General features: G+C 39.2%; 2 protein-coding genes across 8 annotated transcripts; both read left to right on the forward strand.

The window, feature by feature from the left end:
* Nucleotides 1–5,702: 5,702 nt before the first annotated feature.
* Nucleotides 5,703–10,437, forward strand: LOC104591402 (uncharacterized). Of its 4 annotated transcripts, none has more exons than XM_010250200.3 (5): nucleotides 5,703–5,824; nucleotides 6,382–6,781; nucleotides 9,239–9,343; nucleotides 9,448–9,495; nucleotides 9,982–10,437. In XM_010250200.3, exons 2-5 carry the CDS (start codon nucleotides 6,515–6,517, stop codon nucleotides 10,219–10,221), a joined length of 660 nt encoding a protein of 219 aa, XP_010248502.1. In that variant the 5' UTR covers nucleotides 5,703–5,824; nucleotides 6,382–6,514; the 3' UTR covers nucleotides 10,222–10,437. The 4 variants fall into 4 exon arrangements, with proteins under 4 accessions (XP_010248502.1, XP_010248498.1, XP_010248501.1 ...); XM_010250196.3 differs by having other exon boundaries at nucleotides 5,745–5,885; XM_010250199.3 differs by lacking the exon at nucleotides 5,703–5,824 and adding an exon at nucleotides 5,893–5,945.
* A 9,906-nt stretch (nucleotides 10,438–20,343) lies between these two features.
* LOC104591400 (uncharacterized) lies at nucleotides 20,344–25,068 on the forward strand. Of its 4 annotated transcripts, none has more exons than XM_010250192.3 (6): nucleotides 20,344–20,616; nucleotides 20,790–20,904; nucleotides 21,271–21,608; nucleotides 22,200–22,304; nucleotides 22,414–22,461; nucleotides 24,585–25,068. In XM_010250192.3, the coding sequence occupies exons 3-6, from the start codon at nucleotides 21,342–21,344 to the stop codon at nucleotides 24,822–24,824; spliced, it is 660 nt and encodes a 219-aa protein (XP_010248494.1). In that variant the 5' UTR covers nucleotides 20,344–20,616; nucleotides 20,790–20,904; nucleotides 21,271–21,341; the 3' UTR covers nucleotides 24,825–25,068. The 4 variants fall into 4 exon arrangements, with proteins under 4 accessions (XP_010248494.1, XP_010248497.1, XP_010248496.1 ...); XM_010250195.3 differs by having other exon boundaries at nucleotides 20,790–20,822; XM_010250194.3 differs by having other exon boundaries at nucleotides 20,853–20,904.
* Nucleotides 25,069–25,992: the final 924 nt, after the last annotated feature.

The following is a 25,992-nucleotide window of genomic DNA, read 5'->3' on the forward strand; positions in this document are numbered from 1 at the left end:
TCTAATAAATTCCTAACCCAAGTTGGTAGGATCCCATTTATCAGAAAAAAAAAAAAAAAGTTAGGATCCCTGACTTCGTTACAGTTAGTAAGTGGCACATTAGGTAGGATATTGATTTTTTTTTTTTATATCTTTTGAGGGGCTATATAATAGTAGTCCATCCCCCAATCCATAACCCCCCAAATTCAGGTGCCGGCGAGATTGATTCAAAATTTTCGTTACCATTAGTAGGAGACCTTACCAACCAGCTGGAAGGCATCTTGCATTAGGATATTGATCTGATTGTAACAAAGATCAAATCCAATTGCCACTAAGATTGGCAGGATAACCCATTGTGTAACCCCAAATAAAGTAAGCCCATTGATTGGTTCAATATTCATCTTGAAGTTGAGTTATTTGCTCATTGAATCTCTAAATTCAAATGCATCCGAAAAATTCTATATAAGAGTTTGAATGTTTATTTGTAATGTAAAAATGCATGAGTGAAAAAACTAGAAACAATAGGATCAGAAATGAAGTCATTGGAAGAAGTGGCTGATATAGAACATCAACTTATTCATAACATTTGAGTAATTAAAATAAAAAAAAAAAATTGAGGTTAAAATATTTTCACTCTAAACATTTTAAGAAAATAAATATATCTCACAAGTGTTTTTTTTAGATTTTTCCAATGTTCTCAAGCACATAGGGATCTAAAAACTAAAAGGAAAGGAAAGAACATTGTTCCTAACATAGCAACAGTTTGGACAATTTTACATAAAAACTAGGGTTTGTAATTTGTAAAACACCACGAGAAAGATCTCCTCAAATGTGTTTCATTTTTCAAAAATGTTATAGTGAATAGAGATAGAAGATGGCTCTACCTAGTTTGTCTTCCCATTTTTCACCTCCACAGTCCAACAACCTGCCCCAAGAGTCCGAGACTCCAATCCTAAACTTGAAAAGAGAATAGATGGTTTGAATGACCACTTTAATTTTTACGTGTAGTGCTTGTTAATTGCCATATCAGAAAAAAATAAGGGCATAATAGTCACTTCACTTCTCATTATTTCAGTTTTAGATTTTAAGTGAGTCCTAGAGGATACGGGTAAACATAATAAGAAATTATTTATGCACAAAAAGTTTAACAAGTGGATATGGTTTTAAATATAATGGATTGGTGAAATAGGATTCATGTAGGTAACCCTATTGGGATAAGGCATGGATGATGATGATTTTATGGGGTCCTAGACATGGGTGCCATTATTTGACCCCTTATTATCAAAACAAAATAAAATAAAATAAATTGATCATACTATTTTATTTAAATGGGGGCAATTGTGAAAAAAATATTTTTTTCATTATTTTATAAAATCATTTCAAATCTCAATGGGGGCAATTGCACACACTAACATAGAAATAGATCCATCAATCATCGGAAGGAATCTAAGAGTGACTCAAATAAGTGACAAAGTGAGAGAAAGTAGACAAATGATTTGGTCACATGTAGTGAAGACCATTCATATCACCCATGAGAAGTGATTCACATTCATTCCAAGTTAAATGAGCTAATAAGAAGACCAAAAATGATATGGACAAATTAGTAAGAAATGATTTAAGCACTTATTATTTAATAATGAATATGACAATAAATAGAACAAAAGGGAGAAACATGATTCATGTAGACAACCCCATATAGTTGAGATAAGGCTTAGATGATGATGATACAAATTCTAATATCTAAATCCATGAGTGATGTGATTGAATATCAAATTGGATGTTGAACATTGAGCATCCATTGACATCCTTGACCTGTTCCAATCCTTCACACATATGGCTAATTTTAGTGATAAAAAAAGTAATATATGGTTTATAATTTTCTAAAAACCTATTTATCGTTTCTTGACACTTTCTTGTTTATTACAATGCCCAAAAGGTATGATCTATAAAAAAACTTTGACCAATCAGAAAGTAATATGAGCTTGAATGAATACCAAGGGTATTTTGGTAAAACAGTTGCTTCTATTTTAATTTCATTTCTTTGTGAATATTCTGGTTTATTGGTCGTCGTGGTTGTCATCACTGGCGTCCTTGTCTAGACTTGTCCAACTATATATGGTTGTCATTTATCAAAAAAACAAATATAGAGGGTTGCTACATAAATTTTATTTTCACTATTATGTTCTTTTCAATGTCATGCCCGTGGTCAGCAGGGATGCAAATGGATTGGATTGGATGTGAACCAGGACATATTTGAACTCGACCCAATAAAGAATTGGCTTGATCTGACCCAAAGATTTGATCGTATCTCATAAATATTGATTTGAATTCGAATCTAATAAGGATATTAGATATCCGAATATGATTCAATCTGATTTAATTTAAAAAAATAACAAACTATTACAAGAAAAATAAAATATGACAGTTTAAATAAAGAAAAACAAAAAATACAAGTATATTTTTAACTATTTCGTCATATATATACATGTTTTTTATAAAAATTAAATTAATATAAAAAATTACAAAAATGCAATATAAATAACATTTATAAATATATATAATATTATATTGGGTCGGTAGGGAGTGATCCAATTCGTCTATTATCCGATCAAAAAGCCCGAAAGTATGAATAATTGAATCCGATAAAATAACATTATCAAAACGGATCATGATCCGATCCAATTGCACACTAGTGGTTAGATTATAACCAATTGCAAAGAAGTTAGGCAAAAGTTGTCCCATTGCTAGGAGAAATATATTCCGAAGGTAGGCAATATGGTGGCCCATGGGTAAGTTTAGCCTTGCTATTTCTAATGTTCACATACGCTTACTTTTTCACCACCTTTCTCGACAGAGTTGTTTTCAAGGATCAATGTACTTAGCAATGTGAATGAATGAATTTGCCTTTGGCTTAAAACCAAAAAAAGTAAAAAACTGTTTATATATTAATAATACTAGTAAGGGTGTGCACCTGGCAATTTTGATGATGACAATAAAGTCTTTTAAAAAATATACTAGTGGGGACTGGTGCGATGCATAGGATTTATTAGGCAAAAACTAAATAATAGAAATGGTCATTTACTAAAATACCCCTTACAATTTCATAGATTTACTAAAGTCTATCCTATAGTTAAAATTTTACTAAAACACCACTTATAATTTGCAATGGATTTAATTAATCATCCATTAGATGACAATGGAAAATGATAGTGTTGATCATAATGTTCATTTAAATAAATTTAATCAAAAGAAAATAAAAATAAAAATACCATTTTTGCCCTTTATAAGACACGGGGAACCACTTGGTTATATTTGGTTAATTTTGTTTTCTTTACAAAAAACAAGTGTTAAGGATATTTTTGAAATAAATAAATCATGGACCTAATGACAAAACAAACACTCCATAATGAAAGGTTGATTAACTAAATAAGTTGTAAAATATATTGGATGTTTTAATAAAATAAAAACAATAAAGTAGGTTTAAGTAAATATGTAAAACTATAAGATGTGTTCTAGTAAATGACCCTAATAGAATCACATAAGAGTATACAATTGTTTTATATTTACAACTTTTTAAATAATCAATAATTATTCATATTTTGTATACTACTTTTAATAAATTTTTTATAATACAAAAATAACAATAATTAATTTCAGTTAGGCTTATTCATCAAATTGTTGAAACTAACCAACTCGATCAACTCAACCCGAGTTGGTCGGTTTTCTAGTATTTTAGGTCGATTTTGGTTAAAAAATTTCTCAATTCGACCAAGTTGGATCAATTTCACTTTGGCCATTTGTAAACCAACCAAAATCAAACGACCTAACCATGGATATATATATATATTAATATATTATATTTTAAATATAATTTAAAATATGGAAAAGTGAAAAATTTCTCATATTTCTTAGTTTAAAATGTTTTATATCATAAATCTAATTTTTAAATTTATTTTTTAATAATTGCACTATAATTTTTAAAATTAAATTAAATTTTTAAGTTTAAATCTTTTGAATCGACTGACCAAACCAAAAAATTGACCCAAAACAGTTGAACTTGAGTGGGCCAAATAGCCTACGACTGAACTGAACCAACTCATGAACACTCATAATTTCAGCTGAATTAATAGTCTCATCTCTAATAAATAACAATAGTTTAATCTCCAATAATTATTGAAAATTTATAGTGAAAATACACAATTATTGAAAATATATTGATAATGAAAAAATACAATAATTGTCTAATGTGGTAAATATACATTATTAAAGATATGTGTCTAATGTGTTTTTATACCTTATTAAAGATGTGTCTTATTTTAATTTAATATGGTAAATATACATTATTAAAGATGTGCCTAATGTGTTTTTATATTTTTTTAATTTTTATTATTATTTAATTATGAAATCAAAGGTTTATATATTTAATCCAAAAGGTTGAATTGTTGACTTGTCACGAAACAGGAAAACAACTCTATTTTGGGTTAATTTTAAATTTATATTTTATTTCGATCATCAACAAAAGCAATTATTCTTTATCATACTTATTTTTATTTGATATGGTTAATTAATATCAACCATAGGTTTCAATGAAATAATATTAACATTAACCATAGGTTTCTTTGTCACACAATTATTCTTTACCAAAAAAACATAGGTTCCAATGGAAATAATGGAGTTAATATACTAAATAACTTAATAAGAGGGAATTGAATGAGGAGAAATAAAGTAGTTCAAATTACATTTTATGCCCTCACAATTAAAATGACCAAAATTCAAAGGGATATTCTAGTTAAAAAATAAGACTTATTTAATATGTTAATAGATGGTTGTTAATTCCTTGTTGGATGATAATCTAAACACGCCGTTGCACTTTTCTCTATCATTGCCAATTGCAGGGACCTTCTAATCTAAAGGAATTCCAATATGCTACTTCTCTTTCAGACCACGTACAAGCAATAAAGCCGCCCATGCTATTGCAAAATATGCTTGTAGCCCCTCTACACTCTCTTGATGATTTTGATGAATCATTTTGCTTAAGGTCTTACTTTAAAAAATATAGGCTTAACCAGAGGGATTTAAATGAGAAGAAAAATGGTTGTTTAAATTATATTTAGGGATTTAAATCAAATAAAAAAATTAAGATATTTCCACATTTTTATTCATACTTTTTTAATAATAGTATAGATTTATTTAGTTTTTATGAAATTTATAGTTTAAGATATATATAACAAAAAATAAAAAAAAGGTGGTTTACTATAAAATCGGTTCAGAAAAAATAAGAACCAGTTTCGGTCCAACCAGAAACAAAACCGAGAAAATGGACTCGATGGATTAGGTTCTATCGAGTAGACCTGAGTCACCTGACCTGTCGATAATCGACTTATAAATAATTTATTAATCCTTTTTTTTATCCGCACTAGCAAAGTAGCAATGTTTGGTTATCTTCACTTTGAAATAATGGATTCCTATTACTACCCAAACGCATCTTTGTTAAAGGTGCAACTGTAAGTCTGTAATGATTGAGGGTGCGTATTTCACAGAAAATCTTCTGTGAAACACGCAACTGGATCCCTAACTAGCGGTCGTCTCAGCTCTCAATCTCAAGATATGAAGAGTTCGTGTATGCTAGATGTGCGGTTTAGATGGATGGTCCATAGATGCGTGCAGTAGAATCAGACTCAGAAGAAATTGGTGGATTTGTTACATGGAGTGGCATATTCGTAATAAATTAAATGGAGAGGGGTATAAGCGAAATATACTAACAGCAGCCGATAAAGAGACCATTGAAGCTGCTTCTTTCTCTTAATAAAGACGGCAATAATTTGGCAGAGAGCGGAAAGAAAGGGTATATCTACTGTGCAACTTTTATTTTTTCGATTATGAAAAACTAGGATCGTTTGAAGATTGTAAGTCCTTCCTTTTTCCTACTTCACTTCTTAATTTTCTTTCACGATTGTTAGTTTTAGGTAACTCAATTGTTCTTTTGCTTGATTCTTATGTAACTCTCGTCGGTAAAAATACTCGAATTTTGTCTTGCTTCATGGTCAACTTTCTGAAGGGTTGAAGTTCGTTGTTTTTAATTCCAATCGAAATTCATGTTATTCGATTTTCTCCGCTACTAAATGATCAAATTTAGTTAGTTGATGTTCTATTATCTTTCTTTCTGATTTTAGAAGGTATTTGCTTTTATATTCGTGTTTTTATATTCAAGATTTGGAATAATATCTTTTTTTTTTTTTTTTGCGAATTTCCTGTTCATCCTAATTTCTTTGGAACGCCCTAGATCGTAGCCGTCAGTTTTGGCTTAAAATTTTCGTTTTCTTCCCCGAGCTTGTCATCGTTTTTCATTTTCTTAATTCCTTAAAGCATGCAGTGATCTGCCTTCGTTCGTCTTACTTTCAGGCGGGTTATTATTTGTGGGAACCAGGCGAGCGATATTTGTATTGATTTTATCCTGTTCGAGTTGTTCGGTAGACTAACGAGTTTCCTACTTTCAACAAATATTGGGAACTGTATCCAATTGTGGTTTGAGGAAATGGGATCTGAAGGGCCGCTCAGCGTTACAGTTCACGTAACTGGATTCAAGAAATTCCAGGGAGTTGCTGAGAATCCCACAGAGACGATTGTTAGTAATCTGAAAGATTTCTTCAAGAGAAGAGGACTGTCGGGAGGAGTTACTCTTGGCAGTTGCACTGTTCTCGAGACAGCCGGAGATGGTGCTCTTCCTATGCTTTATAAGACATTGGAATCGGGTACCTCCAAGCCATCTGCAGATCATCCGAGCAACGAACAAGTCATATGGGTAAGCTTTGATTATGCAAAACATTCCTTTTTTTTTTTTTAATTCAATTCTGTAAAGTCTGGCCGGGAACCGATTTTCTTTCTTAAAAGTGTCTCTGTTTTGGTTAGGAGTTTCTTATTGAGGAAATCGTTACTTGGATTCTCTAATTGGGTTTAGTAAGGTAGTTCAGAATGCAGTTAAACTCAGAATTTAGTACGTTAGTCGTTACTTGTTGATTTACGTTTGAATCTACTAAGAGCATTTCATATGAAGTCCTTGTTATTAAATTAAAAAACAATCATAAGATGCTGTTTCTATGTGCCTGTTGGTCTTTAAAACACCTCTGCCCCCAGGCATGAAAGAAAGAGATTTATTTTATGTTGTAATCAGATCCATAGTTTGGTTCGGTGAAAATTCGGAAGTTGGAGTATTCTCCTCCTGAGTCCTGAATGGAGTTTTCATTATACCTCTTTCTTAGATGGTGAAACCATCGCCTCTTCTATTGTGGAGACGATTTCACTAGTCTCATTCTCAACTTCAGAGTTAAAGCTTATTTTTTTTTGTAGTGATAGTGACGTGGGGAATAACAGGTTTGGAAGTGGGAATTGAACCTTGAGTAGCATTAGGTCTTTGTTATGAATCTAGTGGTTCTGAATGAATGGTTTGACTTCCTCTTTTCTGTCCATTTTGTATGTGAGTTGCAATAGTAGTAACCCTTCCTCATTGTTCTGCTTTGTTGCTAGATATGGTCTACCCTTTGTCACATTATTTGCTTCATCCATTGTAGGAAATGGCTGTCTGAAATAGCACATGGATGGCCAGTTTAAAAGGAAAATAAAATATTCTTTCTTTATCTGTGCTAGAGGTGCTATGTTTATATTGCAAAACCATCCAACATGAAACAAATATTGGATTAATACTGGATATTTTGTATTCCTAACAAATGATTTACCAAATTAAATTACGTTGTGACTTTTGAGAATAAAGCCATCCATCCCCTACCTCATCTCCAGCATAGGCAAATTTCTTTTCAGCAATGCTAATATGGCAGTCTTGGCACCTTTTGTAGATCTTGTGTCACTACAACCCAATAATCTGCTGTTAAATGTCTCTGTTTTCTTATCCAGGTCCACCAGTTCTTGTCAACCTCTTCACTTTGTTGTCTATTTATTTTTATCCGTTAATCCCTTCTTATCTGTATACTGTTCCAGCTGATCCTCGAGTGATTTTAATCATCTATCTAGTATTTTATGTATGATTTACCAAGCACGTAGAGGCAGATAGCTAGGCAAAAGAAGCATGTTCATGAAAGTTCTGATTATTGGATTTGGAATCTGGTGAAAATTATGTAGTTTTATCTAATTTGTTTTCAGTTGTTATATTTCATCTTTATCCATGGATTTTTTTCCTTTGTAATTTATTCTTTGGATTATTATTAACACATAAAAGGACTATATGGTATATCTCTTAGGATTCTATGCTTATTTAATTCTATGTAGAGGGATGGGTTCTATCAGGTATGGATAGTTTCCCCCAAGACCCCCACTTTGGGTATAGTAAGATCTGTATGCTCATTTAAATTCTTCCACAAGATCAGGGGTGGTGCTGTACAATGCTCAAAATTTTGCCAGGGATTGGGGCATATTGCATCGTATCAGCCCCACCCTGGCCCCCGATACGTGAAATATTAAGTTTTTCAAAATTTTAGTATTTTAACAGGTAGGCCTTGCTAATACCGCCCCCCTGTAAAATTTTGAAAAAAATCTAAAAAAGGTAGCATGTTGTTCAAACCCGTAGTACGCACGTTCTGAGCATATCAGGGTGTATCAATATTTTCAACTTTGGTGCTGTATACTTCTTTTCTAACAGCATTGTCATACATAGGGATCAAAAGTTTGATCTCTGATCCTTTTCTGCTCCCTCTTGATAACAAATTACAACATATTTCGAATCCAAGTATATACTATTATTATTGTGCTTTACTTCTGAGTATGTGCCATATATTGGACATTACATGTGATACATCATCTATTATACATGTATATTTAAATTTTAATTTGGTTTTGGAACATTTTGACTTGCATTATGCTAGCTTGTTTCTTTTCTTCTTTGGGTGGGTTGGGGAAAGATCTCAAAGATGGATTGGTGGGGATAAAGCTTTGCTTATTTTTGGTACCAATTATGACCCAAATCATATACGTGTAAGCCTATCTTTATAAAAGTTTATCAAACGGGTGTCTGAATTACATGGCTATAATATATTCTTCAATTGTTTTCCCAAGCATAGTAACCTTTTCAATGAAAATCTTTTGACCTAGCCTGGGGATCTATGTTAAAGTTTTTAGTAGTTCAAAGCAGTTTAAGAATGATGGTTTGAAGATTATAGCCCATTATCACAACCCGTTCAAATTTGTGTTGATCCTTTGTGAATCAAATATTGTTAACCTTAAAGTTTTCTGTAATATCTATGTCTATCAGCTTCACTTTGGGGTGAATAGTGGTGCAATAAAGTTTGCCATTGAGCGACAGGCAGTTAATGAAGCTACTTTCCGTTGTCCAGATGAGCTTGGATGGCAGCCTCAGGTGAAAAGCTCTCTTCATTTTCCATAATGAACTCCCTTCTGTTTGATGCAGAAATTAAATTATCTTTGCATACATTATTCATAATCCTTTTGTTTTCTTCTCAGCAACTCCCTATAGTACCAGAGGATGGGGGAATTTCTCGAACAAGAGAGGTACAATTTTCTGTTTGTTTTCCTAACTATTCTGGTATGCTTGTTTAGTTAAAATTTTTTCTGTAAACAGTATAATAACTAAAGAAAATCCTTGATTGTGTGGTTGTTTGGGAGGGCTTTTATGCTGTAGCTTTTGGCTTTGTGAGGTAGGGTCTGCCTAGAAAGCTTATAAGCAACATTTGGTAAAAAATCTAGAGGGCCAAAATTGATCATTGTAAGCCAGTCTTGCAAATCTATTGAAGCCTTCTCCAGTGGCTTCTCCAAAGCAAGCTAAACCAAGGCAGCTACTTACAAGCTAAGATAAAGGCATAAGGCTAAGTCCTACCAAATGGGTCAGTATGTTCACAGTGTTACGCCCAACTTATCTCTCCTAGACACGCACACAGATATTTGTTGATGTTTGGGCATAGCACATGTAAAAACTTGTGCTTAATGACCTTATCCATTGCATATCTGATTCACTGATTGGTCTTCTGTTTCTTGCAGACTTCATGTTCTACAGATGCGATTGTGAAGTTCTTGAAGAAGAAGGGCTATGATGTAGCAATCTCCGATGATGCAGGTCGCTTTGTGTGCAACTATGTTTACTACCACTCTCTGAGGTTTGCTGAACAAAAGGGGCACAAGTCTCTATTCGTCCATGTCCCTCTGTTTTCAAGAATCGATGAAGACACTCAGATGCAGTTTGCAGCCTCCCTTTTGGAGGCCCTTGCATCTACCAGCTGATGACCTTGTTTGTCTGAAATGTAATTCTGTTTCATTGGTCTTCTTCCTCCCATGTAAATTTGTTGTGTTTGTTCATAAAATAGTTGAACTCAGAGGGACTGCAGTCTTTCCCTTGGGAGGAGAATTGAGAAGTCCGGACTGTTTTCGGGGAGGAATCATAATGTATTTTGTGGTAAGTAAGAGCAACAAGTACGGCTTTCTCCTGTATCTTCAAAACAGTGGTACTGTGTGCCCCCTCTTCACGGGAGTTAAATGAACCTATCAAATCTATTAATTTAAAATGAATTTTCTTTTAATAGAACTATAAAAATAAAAATTTTAATAGTAGAATATTATTTTATTAATTAAAAATTATGAATTTGCATATGATATTTATCTTAAAAACATTTTAACATATTTTGAGTGGGAGAAGGAGGACGTTACGTGCCTTAGGAGATTTGGGAAAGGGAACCGAGCACATATATACCCCACAAGTCCACAACACAGCTTGACTTTACACTAGTCCACCTAATCCGAAAATACTACCAATACCGATGTCATTACTTGCGCTGCACAGTTGTAACAGGGAGGCATAATGTAAGGCTCTAATACTATTTATTATCTGCCTTCAGGGAAATTTATCCCTAAAACTAGCTAATAGAGGAAGAAAACATTTTTTTTTGGTAATAGGATAGTGGAAGAAAACTCAAACACATGTATACCCCACAATAATATCCCATTCTATCGATACATTAACATCTACCAACGTGACAAAAATGAATAGCAACAAATGACTCCTCGTCCTCATTCATTAATCAATAATCAATATATGTTGGGATGGGGTGATGAGATCAGGAAGCGGGATCTGCTCCTTACAAACGGGCGTCTCACAGGTACATTCACCGTGCATTGAAAACATTTTCCATCAAATAATAACTAATAAATACGTGAGATGTTTTCAATAATGCATGATATTGGTAGGATGTGCATGTAACGTGCTTGTGAGACGCCAGGTGTGAGGAGCAGATCCGGTCTTATGAGATCAGTAGTCGAGTAATCGCCCAACTTGTTGACATCACAATTCAGGATGAGAGGAGAGAGAGAGAGACCGACACTAAGACCCCACCAGTCACTACTCACTAGTCAAGCATCGACATCATGGCTTGATGGCTTAAAGTGAAGTATAGCGTCGCCACTTTGTCACAAGTGACCATTTTTTCGGGCCATCAAGTGCCTTTGACATGCCCACGACGTGCCATCAGAGTGTCATCTAGTGTGTCTCGGGTGGGGCTACATGTGTATTTTGTATGGGGGATTGCCGATGGCATTATTGTAATTATGTAGTATGATTTTTCAGTATTTTTATGTAATCTTTTGTCAGAGCACTAAAAGCTTAAGCTACTCTTTGAGGGGAGGTAGATAATTGAGTGGTGCCAAGACCATGTAAAGGTTAAGCACGAGGTCCCCTCGACACAAACTTGTGTACCATCTTTGTGTGTGATTACTTGCTTTCTTAGGCTTACTCGAACCATTCGAGTGTCGCATGGGGCCCTACCGATTGGCCCTGTGACAACTTGGTCCTGGCAATATGAAACTCTCTGGTTGGCCCCTATCTCTATGGTGAGTTCGACTTTAGTCCAGACAGAGTTGATGCGCGCATCGTTCGCGCAGCATGAATACGCGCCACACATCCTTAAAACGTGTGCATCATAAAAACGTGTGAGGTGCTTCCCTCTCACCACCCTCTCACCCATATCGAATCGAACCCACACTACACGCTGGTTCTCGAACTCACATACATGGACAGGGCTGTCACGTCTCTCTCTCCTCGGCAGTCCCCATCCTCCCTCTCCCTCTCACTCCCGTCCAAGGTCAGGGTTCTACCTTTCAACCGGCTAGTGACCAAAGCAACCGGCGACCGGTGCAACCTTCGTCCAGATACTGGCCACGATTCTTCTTCTTCTTTTTAATCATTGGTTTGGCCGTTATATCCCCTTAAAATTAATGTATTCTTTTTTTATTTTTTAATCGTTCCAGAACGGTGGAAAGGACAAGGTATCAGCCATTACGGGCGGTGATGGCATTCTTAACCATTACCGATGACGAAGAACAGCAGGTAAGTCCAGTAATTCCCTTCTCTCTTCATGCTATGTCTTGCCGTTCAATATTCCATGGTCAGTTCCATCGTGCTCTGTTTTATTTTTTTAAACAAATATTATGTTTTCTTGCTTCAGCCTTAAATCTTAATGGCTTATTCTTATTAAATCAGTCCGAAAATATTCTATTTTGAGATAAAAAAAAAAGAAGAAAACAAAGCACGGTGGGACTAAGAAACAAGCTTATGTTTTGTCATTTCAATGACAGAGCATGATGGAACTAAGAAAACGTTGAATATGTTTTGCTTTTGCTTCATGGAGTCTCAATGGCAGGGTTCTTTTATTTGTTTGGCATTTCAATGATAGAGTTATATTCTATTTTATTTGTAGCTTAAGAAACAAATTTATGAGAAATTGAGAATGTACATTCTGAAGATTTGGCATTATTTACTTGCCAGTTGCGATGTGGATTTCTATACTGTACACTGTAGTTGGTGGAAAACACGAATGAGCTAAAGCCATTTTTATCTGCAATTGTGACTTAAGATTAGGACTCTCGTTACTTGTCACTTTTTTTTTCAGTTTCTGTACCTAGAAAGGTAGAAAATATCCATGAATATCAACTTCCACAACACTTTTTCCTTTTGAAGTTTTGGTTTTGAACGAATAACTTGCTAAAAATTATATAAAAAAAGTATAGTTCAAAAGTTGAAAGACAGAATCTTAGATTCAATTAAAACAGGGTTGTTGTATTAGGGGCTGTTGAAAGGATCGCAGGTTACCTTTGTTAGTGTGAAAACTGAAAAGGAACTCTCTCTTATTAAAAATTGAAATTGTTATTGCCAAAACTTCAAAGTGGAGGGTCCCCACCAACAACCCAACAACAGCAGCAGCTCAGCCCTCCATGACAGCGAACCTCCTCCAGAGTTTCTTTCCCATTCTCTTGACTTCCCAGTGACCCATGAACACCCACCTCCACCAAACATGGAAAAACAAGACCAGGTCATTGGTGAGGCTGAAGACAACAAGAAGAGAGAAGGAAATTACCTGACTTCTATTGTTCTTCGTCACTGGTAATGGTTAAGAATGCCGTAACCGCCCGTAATGGCTGATACCTTGTTCATTCCACCGATTCTGGAACAATTCAAAAATAAAAAAAGAATACGTTAGTTTTTAGGGGATGTAACGGCCAAACCAAGGATTAAAAAAAAGAAGAAGAAGAACTGATGGTGCGCGATCTAGATACTCCTAGCTGGAAAACGATCCGATCTCCAGTTGCGCGGCGAGCTGGACCAATCTACAGAATAGTATATCAGAGAACCCGGGGTAGCTAAACCAGCGAGGTCGCTCCAATGCTTAAGTCAGTATTTATACTGTAAATGTGAGCTGAATACTAGAGTGCTTGAATGCTAGTGAGTAAAATAATCACGCGTACCTTTGCCTTGAGGTTTCATGTCCTTATATAATGGAGTAGTTGTGGGCCTTACGAAAGAGCTTTGGGATCTCCGGGCTGTGTAGATAAGGTTTGTTCCATTTTTGAAGGAGAGCAATATGTTGATAAGGTTTATCGTTTACCTCCAATTCAGGCGGAGCTAGGACGAGTCTCATCGTGATCCCAAGAAATTTGGGGTCCGTTGGGGAGGCATTTGGAGTCGATTATGTGGCGTTTTGACTCTTTAGCTCCGAACCGACACTTCGATTCTTTAGTTCCGAACTGGAATGGGTATCAAGGTGTCTCTATGCCGAGGTGGCTGGATACTCGAGCTCCGAATGTTGCAAAATGGGTTCGTTTGGCTGAGTTGTCACCCCTCGAGCAGATCGCGTCTATGTGTCCCCTTCTTACTAGGTCGTGCCAAATCACCCTTCATCAATTGCCCTCCACTCCTCATGTCAGGGGTCCTAACCCGGTGCAGGGAGTTCATGACGAGTCTAGGTGGATTTGGCACGAAGTCTAGACGATTTGGAGGGCGAACCGTTGGTCGGGCCTGTTCAACCATCTGGCTCAACCATGAAATGACCCAGGTTACGTCTCGGGCACGCGCGGTCGTCACACTGTTTATAAACTCCGTAGACGCCAAAGGGCGCGCTTAACCAATTTCGTCCTCGGGTAGCGTGCAACCGGTTTTCATGGGTGCCGTCGGATCGTACAGGTCTCAACCGTTGATTTCCGAATGTGGTGGACTATAAATAGAGGGCCAAAGGGCCCATTACCTTCGCCATAAATCGTGTAACTGAGCTCTCCTGAGATCGCGTCGGAGTCCTTCAGCATAGATAGAGGGCCAAAGGTCGTTATTGTCTTTTTTGGTGAGTTCTTCTTCTTTCACTAGTTGTTACCTTTTCATTTTCCTATCCAATATGTCTAGTGCTAGCATAGATAGGTTAGTTAGCGATTCTAGTGAGCCCGAGGGTGCCAAGGTGCGGTCCTCGGCTCCCGCCAGTGGGGCCAGCTCTTCGCTAGAAAGCTCCTCTTTACACCTTTTAGGACAAACACCTTTACCTAACGTTGGGCATCTCGGCTTGAGGAACCCGAACCTCAGGTCGAGCGATCAACCTCCAGAGAGGGGGTCCCATCTTCTCGAGGTCGGGATCCAGATAACTTCGGCCCTTCCACAATGACCTCGGATAGATTGTTGTCCTTGATAGCCCGTTACCGTCTCCCTAACGCTCTTGTCTTCAATATTCCTTTGGGTCAATACCCTTGGGTTCACGGTCATCACGAGCTCGCGGTTTTTGAGGAGTAGCTCGTAGCTGGGTTGCGCTTCCCGCTCCACCCTTTCATCATAGAAATCATTAAGTTCTTTAACATCACTATTGACCAGCTACACCCAAACTCCATTTGTACCATTGTTGGCATGATCTCACTTTTCCACGAGTATAACCAACCTCTTACCCTAGACATCTTTAGCTCGATTTGCTCCATTAAGAAGAATGCTTCTTGCCTGCGCGGGGACACCCGACAGAGTTATTATATCTCTCCTCGCCCTGGATTCAAGGTTCTGTTCGGTAACCCAAACAAAGTATCGGCCTGGAAGAGGAGGTACTTCTTTGTTCGGAATCCTGAAGGATGGCCATTCCCGACTCACTGGCGAGTGGCCATTAAGGGCCCCGGGGTGAGGCTGGATGCTGAGACTAGGGTGGTCATTAACTCTTGGAGGGACCTCAACCTTAAAATGAAAGATTTCCTAGCCGAGGAAAAGCTTGTACGAGCTGGGCTGAGTCCTCCCGGTAGGCCTCCACCTCGGCACACACATTACTTCTCCTTTTTTTCATTTTGCACTTACTTCAGTTCGCAACTAACTCTTTTTCTTCTCTCTTGCAGAAGCTATGACGGGAGTTGACATTGCTAACCTTCTTAGGAGTGTTCAGAAGGGAAGGAAGAGAAAGGCCTCGAAGAGGTCTCGTCGAGAGGAGGTTGGCTCTTCGGTTCGTGCTAATCCCGAGGTCGCAACGCCAGAGCCGACCTCTGCCGAGCTCCCGGGGGAGGAAGTTCGCCCCCAACCCTTGGTTGTTGACCTGGACGAGGACCAGGATGAGGGGACCCAACCTCGCAAGCCTGAAGGTACTTCGGTGCCTAAGCCTCAGCCCTCCTTAGCGAAGGAGAGCATAATGACTCCTCGGCTTGGGCTTCTTAAGAGCAAGGATGTCGTGTTTCTTGAGGAGGTCGCGGAGTGGGCTGACATGCCAACGAGTCATCTCGGAGGGAGAGCGGCTAGCTACTGTATGGTGGTAAGTAACCTACCCCTTCACTTACTTTCTTATTCTTCTGTCAGTGATACTTACACTTGCTTTCTATTTTTTAGGTGAACTTCGCTATCCACTCGCTCATCTGCCAATCTGAAATCCGCCTGAAGCGAGCTCGGGAGGCCGAAGAGAACACTTAGAAGCTTTACCATGAGCTCGATTTAGCTCAGGGTGAAGTTCTCAGAGCCAAGAAGGGAGCTCGGAGCCAAGAGGAGCTGATCCTAGTGCTGACAGAGGAGAAGAAGAAGCTCAAGGGGGAGAAGGAAGCTCTCCTCCGGGAGAACGAAAACCTTGAGGCGATGATCAGAGAGCGTACTGAAATCTTCGACACCACCATTCAGGAAGTGAGGATCCAGAAAAGAGATCGCGCCATCAAGGAGTTCAAGGAGTCCCCTGAGTTTCACGACCTCCAGGTCGAGTATGGCTCTGGCTTGTACTGGTTGGGCTTCAAGCTCTACAAGTGGTTGATGCGGGAGAAGTTCCTTGAGCTCGATTTCGGGTCCATCTCTATGTCCACCGTTACTCAGGAAATGGCGAAGGAGGTTGACAAGGAACCTGGCTCCTCCGAGGGAGAAAGAGATGACAAACTTCTCGAGGCGAGACCGTTAGGGGAGGCAGGCCGAGATGACGTGGAGGAGGACCACATGGAGACTGACCTACCTAATGGAGGGGATTCTGGCAGATCGGATGTTTAATCATGCCTCTTTTCTTGGACCCCCCCATATAGTGTGTGTCCCGGGCCTCTGAGCCCGGTTATAGTAATCATGTACTCGGAATTTTTATGTTAATGAAATATAATGATTCAAAAAATCTTGTGCAAAAATCTTCTTGTGCGAAAATATTTCTAAAAATTTTCTAAGTGTTGGTTATCCCAACGTGTCAAACTAACGAGCTGGACTCCAAGTGGGATTAGCCTTACGTTGTTGTACGCCAAGGTGGATAGACGCCGTAGGGTTTGCACCCGAGCTATCTATGCTCAGGCTACTTAGAGGCAATTGGTTATCCCGAAGGTTTTCTTGCGAATTTGGGCACTTCTTGCTGGTAATGAAGTGCACAGTAAACATGTCAGCAAATTGAGACCAGCTTTTGATGGAGCCCGGCGTGAGATTCCGATACCAAGTTCGGACTACCCCGCTAAACGCAGTGGAGAAGGCCGCACACATGCAAGACTTGTCAACCCCATCTAGGTGCATCTGAGACTGGAAGGAATCCAGACAATCGTTGGGGTCAAGCAACCCGTCATACTTGTCTAACGGGGGTACCTTGAAATCTTTCGGCATCGGAGTTGCCAAGAGCTTGGGAGACAGAGGAGATGACCGGCAAAGTAATGGAGGCGTAGTTTTCATAGCCACCAAGATCACTTCTTCCCTTTCTTTGGCTTGCTCTACTTGCTGGCCTGGCTTCACCGGCGGATTGTTTCTGGCCGAGGAGTAGTGTGTCTTGCAACGTCGCTGCTGCTGCTTCTTCACCGGCTCGACATTGGTACTGTTGATTTCGGTCTGGTCTGGTATTTCGGCATCACTATGAACATTATCGCGAGGTAGATCCTGGTTCCTTCTTGCTAGGTTCTCTTGGTTGCGGGGTTCGCACTGGCTATCACGAGGAACGGAGGGGTCTTGCCTTGAGTTCACACCTCAAACTCCGGGCTGGTTATTATCTCCTCGTGGGCTGTCATTTTCCTACTGGGAGTGCCGAGGTGGATTGGCCCTTTTGAACTGACTATCCCCGGACCTGTTTCTAAATTTTCCTTGCGAGGCTGGAGGAGTGTGCTGACCGTCTCTCCTCCCACGGGGCAAAACCTGACCCCTGGGAGGAACCGGTACTTGCGAGATCCCCTCACCCCGATGGGGGGATCGGTTGACGTTCTGGCTGGTTCCAGGCTGATTCGGGTTCTAGCCTTGACGCAACTTTGGGTGCCGGAGTGGAATCGGCTGCTGGTTCGGCTGCAGTGGTGGGAACTGCTGGTACAGATAGTACTACTGATACTACTGGAATTATTGGACCTGCTGCATCTGGATCTGTATTGTCTGGACGCACTGAACGAGGTCATGGAACTGGGAGTGCCCGATTCCAGGAGGGACCACAGATGGCTCGGAGAAAGTTGCGCCCGCTGGGGGAAGTGGGATGCTCACTTGCGTAGTGCCCCGCGGTACGAACAGTGACGGGACTCCTGACACTGTAAGAGGAATAGTAAACTGGCCAATACATACCGTAGGACCTTGGGGGAAGGTTGATTGCTGATCTTGCCCACTAGTGACATTCATCTCGGTACTTTTTCCAGTGTTGCTGGAAGAGTCCATTGGGATAAATTGAAAAAAATAAATAAAATTGCAACTAAAGTTGGGATGACCTTTCGATCGTTTCCCACAGACGGCACCAATTGATGGCGCGCGATCTCAATACTCCTAGTTGGAAGACGATCCGATCTCCAGTTGTGCGGTGAGCTGGACCAATCTGTAGAATAGTAGATCAGAGAACTCGGGGTAGCTAACCCGGCGAGGTCGCTCTGATGCTTAAGTCAGTACTTATACTATGAATGCGAGCTGAATACTTGAGTGCTTGAATGCTAATGAGTAAAATAATCACGCGTACCTTTGCCTTGAGGTTTCATGTCCTTATATAATGGAGTAGTCGTGGGCCTTACGAAAGAGCTCCGAGATCTCCGGGCTGTGTAGATAAGGTTTGTTCCGTTTTTGAAGGAGAGCAATATGTTGATAAGGTTTATCATTTACCTCCGATTCAGGCGGAGCTAGGACGAGTCTCATCGTGATCCTGAGAAATTCGGGGTCCGTTGGGGAGGCCTTTGGAGTTGATTATGTGGCGTTTTGGCTCTTTAGCGCCGAACTGGCACTTCGATTCTTTAGTCCCAAACTGGAATGGGTATCGAGGTGTCTCTATGCCGAAGTGGCTGGATACTCGAGCTCCGAATGTTGTGAAATGGGTTCGTTTGGCTTGGTTGTCGCCCCTCGAGGAGATCGCATCTACGTGTCCCCTTCTTACTAGGTCATGCCAAATCACCCTTCATCAAGAACCATGGCCAGTATATGGACGAAGGTTGCCGTCGGTCGCCGGTTGCTTTGGTCACTAGCCGGTTTGAAAGGTAGAACCCTGACCTTGGATGGGAGTGAGAGTGAGAGGGAGAGGAAGGATGGGGATTGCGGGGGAGAGAGAGACATGGCGACCCGGTCCATGTATGCGAGTTCGAGAACCAGCGTGCAACGTGGTTTGATTTGGTATGGGCAAGAGAGAAGCACCCCGCACATTTTTATGACGCACATGTTTTATGTTTTAAGGACATGTGGTGCGTATTCATGCTGCGCGAACGATGGGGGCACCAACTCTGCCTGGATTGAAGCCGAAGTCCTCTATGGTATGGTATGGACGACGTCAAGGATCTCATCTATCTCTTCAGTCTTCTCTTCACGGTGGTGCCGTGGTGGCTCTGTGTTCGGTTCAGTGTTTGTGTTGTTTGTGCGTGCCAACTTGTCACGGGGGTAGTTCTACAGCGGAAGAAACCCGTGCGGCGTCCATGATAAGCCTTATGTGCGCTTGGAGGCTAGGAGTTGCCCGATGAGATGGCTCCACCAAGGTCAGTAGCACTTGATCATGACCTCAAGTCGCATGGCCGGGTCACTCGGCTGGCTCTGGCCGGTCCATGGGAGGCACCGCTTACGTGCTAAAGGGGGAAGGGCATGATGTGAGGCGACTAAGGGTCGATGTGATGGGTTTCATGTATGCCGATGATGTGGTTACCTGTGTGCCATGATGAAAGGCAACCGTTGGGCCGGAACACACCCGTGCGCTATGGGCAACGAGATAGCTCACTCAACTTGGGCAAGGGGCTGGCATGGTGAAGGGTCATGCTTGAGCTAGGCCTGCATGCCAAGCCTCCCTTGAGTGTCGGCAATGCAGTGTCGTCCATACACTATTCCCATGAGCATGTATGCACCCATGAGGAACCTTGATAATCATGCTAGCCATTAACTAGGGCCGCCCCGCAAGGGATGATGGTCTAAGAGTGCCAAGGTTAGGCACCCAAGGAGATCGACCACCCGACGATGGTATCCCTTAACGTAACCTTGCCAAGCGCAAGCAAAGCTGACAAACTGCCACCTACTACGAACTACGAATTAAGATTGGGAGAAGGTTATTTTCTCTCCCCCTCCCCTCCTTATTCCTGAACCGGTAAAACTGTAAAACTCACACTCTCCGGCGGCTCGCTCTCTTAATCACTGTTCCAGTTCCAACTCAGCCTCCCAACTCTCAACTTTATCCTAAACACAAAATTACATTATAATAATAATACTGAGCACGTCGTCGATTTGTCGATCCCGGATTTCCAATACGCAGTTTTACTTTTTGTCTTTTCCGGTTTGATTGTTTCAACTGAAACCATTGGATGATTGGAGGTCTTGAAACAACATTTAACAAGGGGAAGCGGTAACCCCCTACCCCCGTGCTCAGAGCTGCAGCTTTTATACCTTCTTCTACCGGCTCCATGTTTCTTCGATTCATATAAAAAAGAATCAGGGTTTTTGTGGGGTTTGAAGCCTTGGCTTTTCCAACTTCGGTTCTACAGGTGATTTTTTTTTTCTTCTTTAATTTTCAATCCCATGGTTTGATCGTCTCTCATAAGTCATAAATTTCTATTCGTTCCGTTGTTTTTCTTTCTTTTGCTCTTTCTAATCCTAATACTACTCTTTTTCCCCCACTTTTAACGTTGCTATCCTTTATTTGTCTACTGGATTGCAGGGCTTAAGCATCAGAAGTTACTTCTCAGAATTTGTAAAGCTCACTTTTTTCTTGATTTTGTAGGATTTAGATAAGTTTGGTGTATCTTTAGGCTGTATTGGTTTGAAGGAAAAAGGTAGGGCAACCCATACAAGTTTTGTATAGGTTTGAATTAGCCTTAAGCAGCTTGTCGCATAAGTTGGTTGATAAAGTTGTTGAAACTCGAAAGTATGATTGCAAATTTCCATTTTGATGGATGTCGAAGCCTGTCAGTTTCCATATTAATAATAACAGAAAAGACTCATATAATCGTTTTTCTTTCTCATCCTTCAATTTTACTGCATACTTCTTGTCATGGACCTAAAAAAAAAAAAAAACTTCACTCCATACTTTTCTTGTATAATCTCCGACCTCCAAACAGGGGTCTGATTTCTCTCTGGCTCTTATTGGTTATGCTTGTGCTATTATTCAAGGAAGTAACCTTGTTTTACTTTTTTTCCAGTTTGATGGGTATATTTATATGCATACCACCAAGAAATGTTGTGAAGTGCATTTAGAGTCTGCTGCAAGGAGATGGGATCAGAAGGGCCTCTTCCCATTACAGTCCATGTGACTGGATTCAAGAAATTCTATGGAGTTGCCAATAATCCTACTGAGGTCATAGTTAGTAACCTGAAAGAGTTTCTCAAAAGAAGAGGAATGCCCGGGGGAATCATTCTTGGGAGTTGTACTGTTCTCGAGGCTGCTGGACATGGGGTGCTTCCCACACTTTATCAGTTAATGGAGTCAGGTCGCTCTGAACCATTTACAAATTCTTCAAGCGATGGACCAGTCATTTGGGTCAGTTCCAGCCCTTCTTTTCAAGTCTGAAGAAGCTTAGTGTTCTAATGAAATGGAATTGTTTCATTTTAGTTTTATATAGCATTTTAGTCACTTCATTTAGATTCATTTTTGATTGCTAAGGAAAATAAAAACAAAAAAAAAAACAAAACTTTTTTTTTTTGAAATTATAACCCCATTCCAATTGGGTGAGTTTAGGGTAACCTTTAGGGAGTAAAATCAACCTTACTTGACTTGCAATTCATGGTACAGAGTTGGTTGTATATATTGCTAAGCTTGGAATAGTGTTGTGAGCTGCACTGTGCAATCTGTACCATTATCTGGTTTTGCCTCAAACTGAGTAGTTGTGATCAAGCCTGTCTACATTCATCAATTTGATTTCCAAAAATTCAACTTATGTGGCGTTGATTGAAAAGCTTTAGATTTGCTTCAACATGTTTGAAATTTATGAATAATTAAAGCATTGATAATTTCAAAGATACTAGGTTGCTTAATGAAATGCATTAAAAACAAAAACTGGGTTGCTTACATTTCTCCAATGTTGATGTAACATTTCTCACCATTCAAGCTTCTCCTTTTCTGTATATTCAGCTTCATTTTGGAGCCAATGCTGGGGCACTGAAATTTGCTATTGAGCGGCAAGCAGTAAATGAGGCTACCTTTCTTTGTCCGGATGAACTTGGATGGCAGCCTCAGGTAAGAGTCTTTTTTATTTTATATATATCATTGCACTTAAATTGGTTGAAACCAAGCTATCAGGATGTATGGTTTATTAACTCAACCTTTTTTTTTTTAATCTTGTAAGAAACTTGCAATATTTCCTGAGGATGGAGGAACTTTCCAAACAAGAAAGGTGAGTTGCATATTATGTTTTATTATCTGTTACTTGCTTGTTGCAATTGATAAATTGGTGACATATTCTGGATAGAGAACTGATCATTGTATTAGAAAAAAAGATTGGAGATCTTCTTGATCCAAGATGTGCCAGTACTGCTTCTCCTACTAATCATTTACTCCCTATTCCCTGTGGCACTTTTCCAAATAATGCTTGCTCACAAATTCTCAATTCAACTTTCATGCTACTAACATAGCTTTGTAGAATCTTTTGTGGGACTTATGAAGGATCATAACAAGCATTAATTGGCCAAAAATTCTTGAGTGTTAAAACTTTTTTATAGATAGTTTATTGATTGTGAAGCTAAGCACTTTGACAAAAATACTTGATGTAACTTTTCAGTTATAAAATTTAAAATTACTTCAGTTAATGATAATAATATCATTGACCTGCAAAAAATGATATTAACAAGAGAAATACCCAAAATTTTCGTATGTGAAGAAGCAATCCTCCCTACGGAAAATATAACAAGTGCTTGCAAAAATGCTAATTGTGATCCATATGGAGATATTCTAAGTTACAAGTTGACATGATTGCATGATGATAGCTACTTGACCTGATTGAATGATGGGAGTGCACATCTTATAGACCCTTCAGTCCACCATTTATATGTACCCTCCAATCAGTTGTTGCCATGTAATCTCATGACTTTTATGAGACTTAACAGCCATTATTGTTCACTGTCTTCTTTTCTCTTCTTCCCCAACCTGAAACCCTTTGAACAAAAAGCCAGAGCGCTGTGTGTGAGAGAAACACACACACACACACACTCCAATTTTATGCCTCTGGCTCTGAAACTTGATTGTTCACTGTCTTCTTTTCTCTTCTTCCCCAACCTGAAACCCTTCGAACAAAAAGCCAGAGCGCTGTGCGTGTGAGAACACACACACACGCACGCACGCACGCACGCACACACACACACACACACACACACACACACCAATTTTATGCCTCTGGCTCCGAAACTTGCTTTTCAAGAAGAACACTCAATGCATTCATCAAAAAAGAAGAACACTCAATGCCATGGAAGGTACAGGATCCTCTAGTCTCCTTGGTTCCTTCTTTTTCTCCCTATCTTTTTTATTTCTTTTTCTTTGGAATCAATGATCTGAGTTACCTGAATGGTGTTTCAGAAAAAAAAAAAAACCAAGATACTCTGACAGAAAAATATGAAGTCATTACAGATCATGAAACATGAACTAAAACCTCTGCCGATTTCTGACCTAGGTTAGTATATCTCTGATTTCTGCTTTGTTGCTCATGAGAATTTTGATTTGTGTTGTCACACTTTCTTTCAGATGAAATCCGGTGAACCCAACTTGTCCAATTCTTCTTTCTACCCTTGATCTGGAATTCTTTCTCTTCGCAATTTCATTTGTGTCTCTGCAATCAACTGGTTAATGTTTTTCAGATCAAACTCAAGAAAATACTATGGAAGGGTGGCAAGACCATAAATGGAGGTCAAGAAATCTTATTGGCTGAACAGCAGGACCTTCCATTGTTGAAGAAGGTCGATGCCATGAGCATGATAATACAAGTAGATTATCGTAGATAACCCCCTCTCTCTTCTTGCCATTGATCACTGCTGGTTTGGTTGCTTTCCTGTTCACCGGCAACAAAGGAGAAAAGGAAGAGAGAAGGAAGAAGGAATGGGGAGATAGAGAAGGGGAAGTCAGTTGTTGGCTCTCATTGTGTTGGTGGTGTCCATAACCACCATTAAGTCTCAAAAATTATGAGATTACGTGGAAAAAATTGATTGGATGGTCCATGTAAATGGTGGACCGAAGGCCATAGGATATGGTCTCAAATGGTGGATGATGTTAGCTTCTTGATCTCTATACCTTTTTCTTCTAAAAATTTTTCCTCTTTGCACTGTTTTATGATGGCTAGGATCATTGTATCCTAATCATCCTAAGACCTGAGATCAAATCCTCCCTTTAAGATTCAACTACTGCCTATCATCTTTCTTATCCGGGGAAAAAGACTACCTGGTCTTTGCTTATCATATGAAATTGTGCATTGTTATATATGGAACCTAAAATTCTAATTTTTATTTATTTAATCTTTGTCTATGCATAAAGACTACTTGCTGTGTTGATGCTATCGCTGAGTTCTTGAATAAGAAGGGGTATGATGTAGCAATATCAGATGATGCTGACGTGTTTGTGTGCAATTACATCTACTACCACTCTCTTCGATTTGCTGAACAGAGAGGCCACAAGTCTCTCTTCATCCATGTTCCTCTGTTTTCAAGAATTGATGAAGACACCCAGATGGAATTTGCTGCCTCCCTCTTGGAGGCTCTTGCAGTGATCTGTTGACACAACATTCTTAGCAATAGCCTCTTTTCTTGCATATTAAGAATTGAGAATACAGTCTGTTTATGATAGTACTGTAAATGTCCTTTGAATCCGAGGAAAGTTTCTTTCTTTCCTAGGGAGAGTTGAGATGACATAGGGGGTTTATGTTTTTTGAGCGGGGACTTGCTAATGTATAATGCTCAGCTGTATCTTGTGACATATGATCTTAATTATCAGTATATTCCAGTATGTATTTATGGCAAAATACTCACAGGATGTCATTCTCCTATGTGGTTCTTTATTTCATTTCATTATTTGTTATTGCTACTCATAGGGCAAGACTCATTTAATCATTTACCTGATGACATGCCCAAGCTTGGATTAATAAGTTTATGATGTTATCAATAACTGTGTTACGGGCAATGTTTGGATTTATGATGATTTGTGGTTCCGGACAAGGAATGAAGTGCTAGGATTGAATGCATTGACCAAAAATATAACAGAGTGGGTTTTTTTAGTTTTGTTGTTAGATGGTCTTTCTTGAATTGCACAGGAATCTTATGCAAATTAGTTCGGAGCTCATAAAGAGCTTTTGCATTTGGTTTGTGGGAAGATTCTGGCGGGATGGGATGACAAATGAAAATTGGGTGCAAAAAAAAATTCATGTTCCATTGGTTGTACAAGGGAATACAGATACAGTGGAAATGTCAGTCCCCAAAAATTTCATGTACCATTGCTTTTTTCTTTTTATGGAGTAGTTTGGGTTTGATGGGTCTTGCCCTCCTTTCCTACTTTTTCACACCAAAATGATGCAAACCTACTTCAAAAACCACGAGAATTACAACTGAAAAAAGGGAGAATTACATTTCCAACTGTTTTCTATCCCATCTCTAGGGCTGTCACGTGTCGGGTCTGGGTCAGGACTGCATGAAACCAGCCCCAACCCAATTAATAAAATTGGGACAAAAAATCTCAACCAAAACGGATATTATCAGTTCAGTTAATTCGGTTCTGTCAGGTAGACCGGACCATTGACAGCCCTATGTATCTCGTATCTCATTTCATCTCAAAACCGAAAAAAAAAGAAAAGAGTCATTCCCTTTTTATTCCTTCTCATCCGGCAAACCAAATGTAGATCTATCCCATGACCGTGCATGGTCCGTATAATTAAGCTTCAGGAATTATTATT

Source organism: Nelumbo nucifera, chromosome 4 (genome assembly GCF_055504915.1).
Source record: "Nelumbo nucifera cultivar China Antique chromosome 4, China Antique-T2T, whole genome shotgun sequence".
In the NCBI taxonomy this organism is placed as follows: domain Eukaryota; kingdom Viridiplantae; phylum Streptophyta; class Magnoliopsida; order Proteales; family Nelumbonaceae; genus Nelumbo; species Nelumbo nucifera.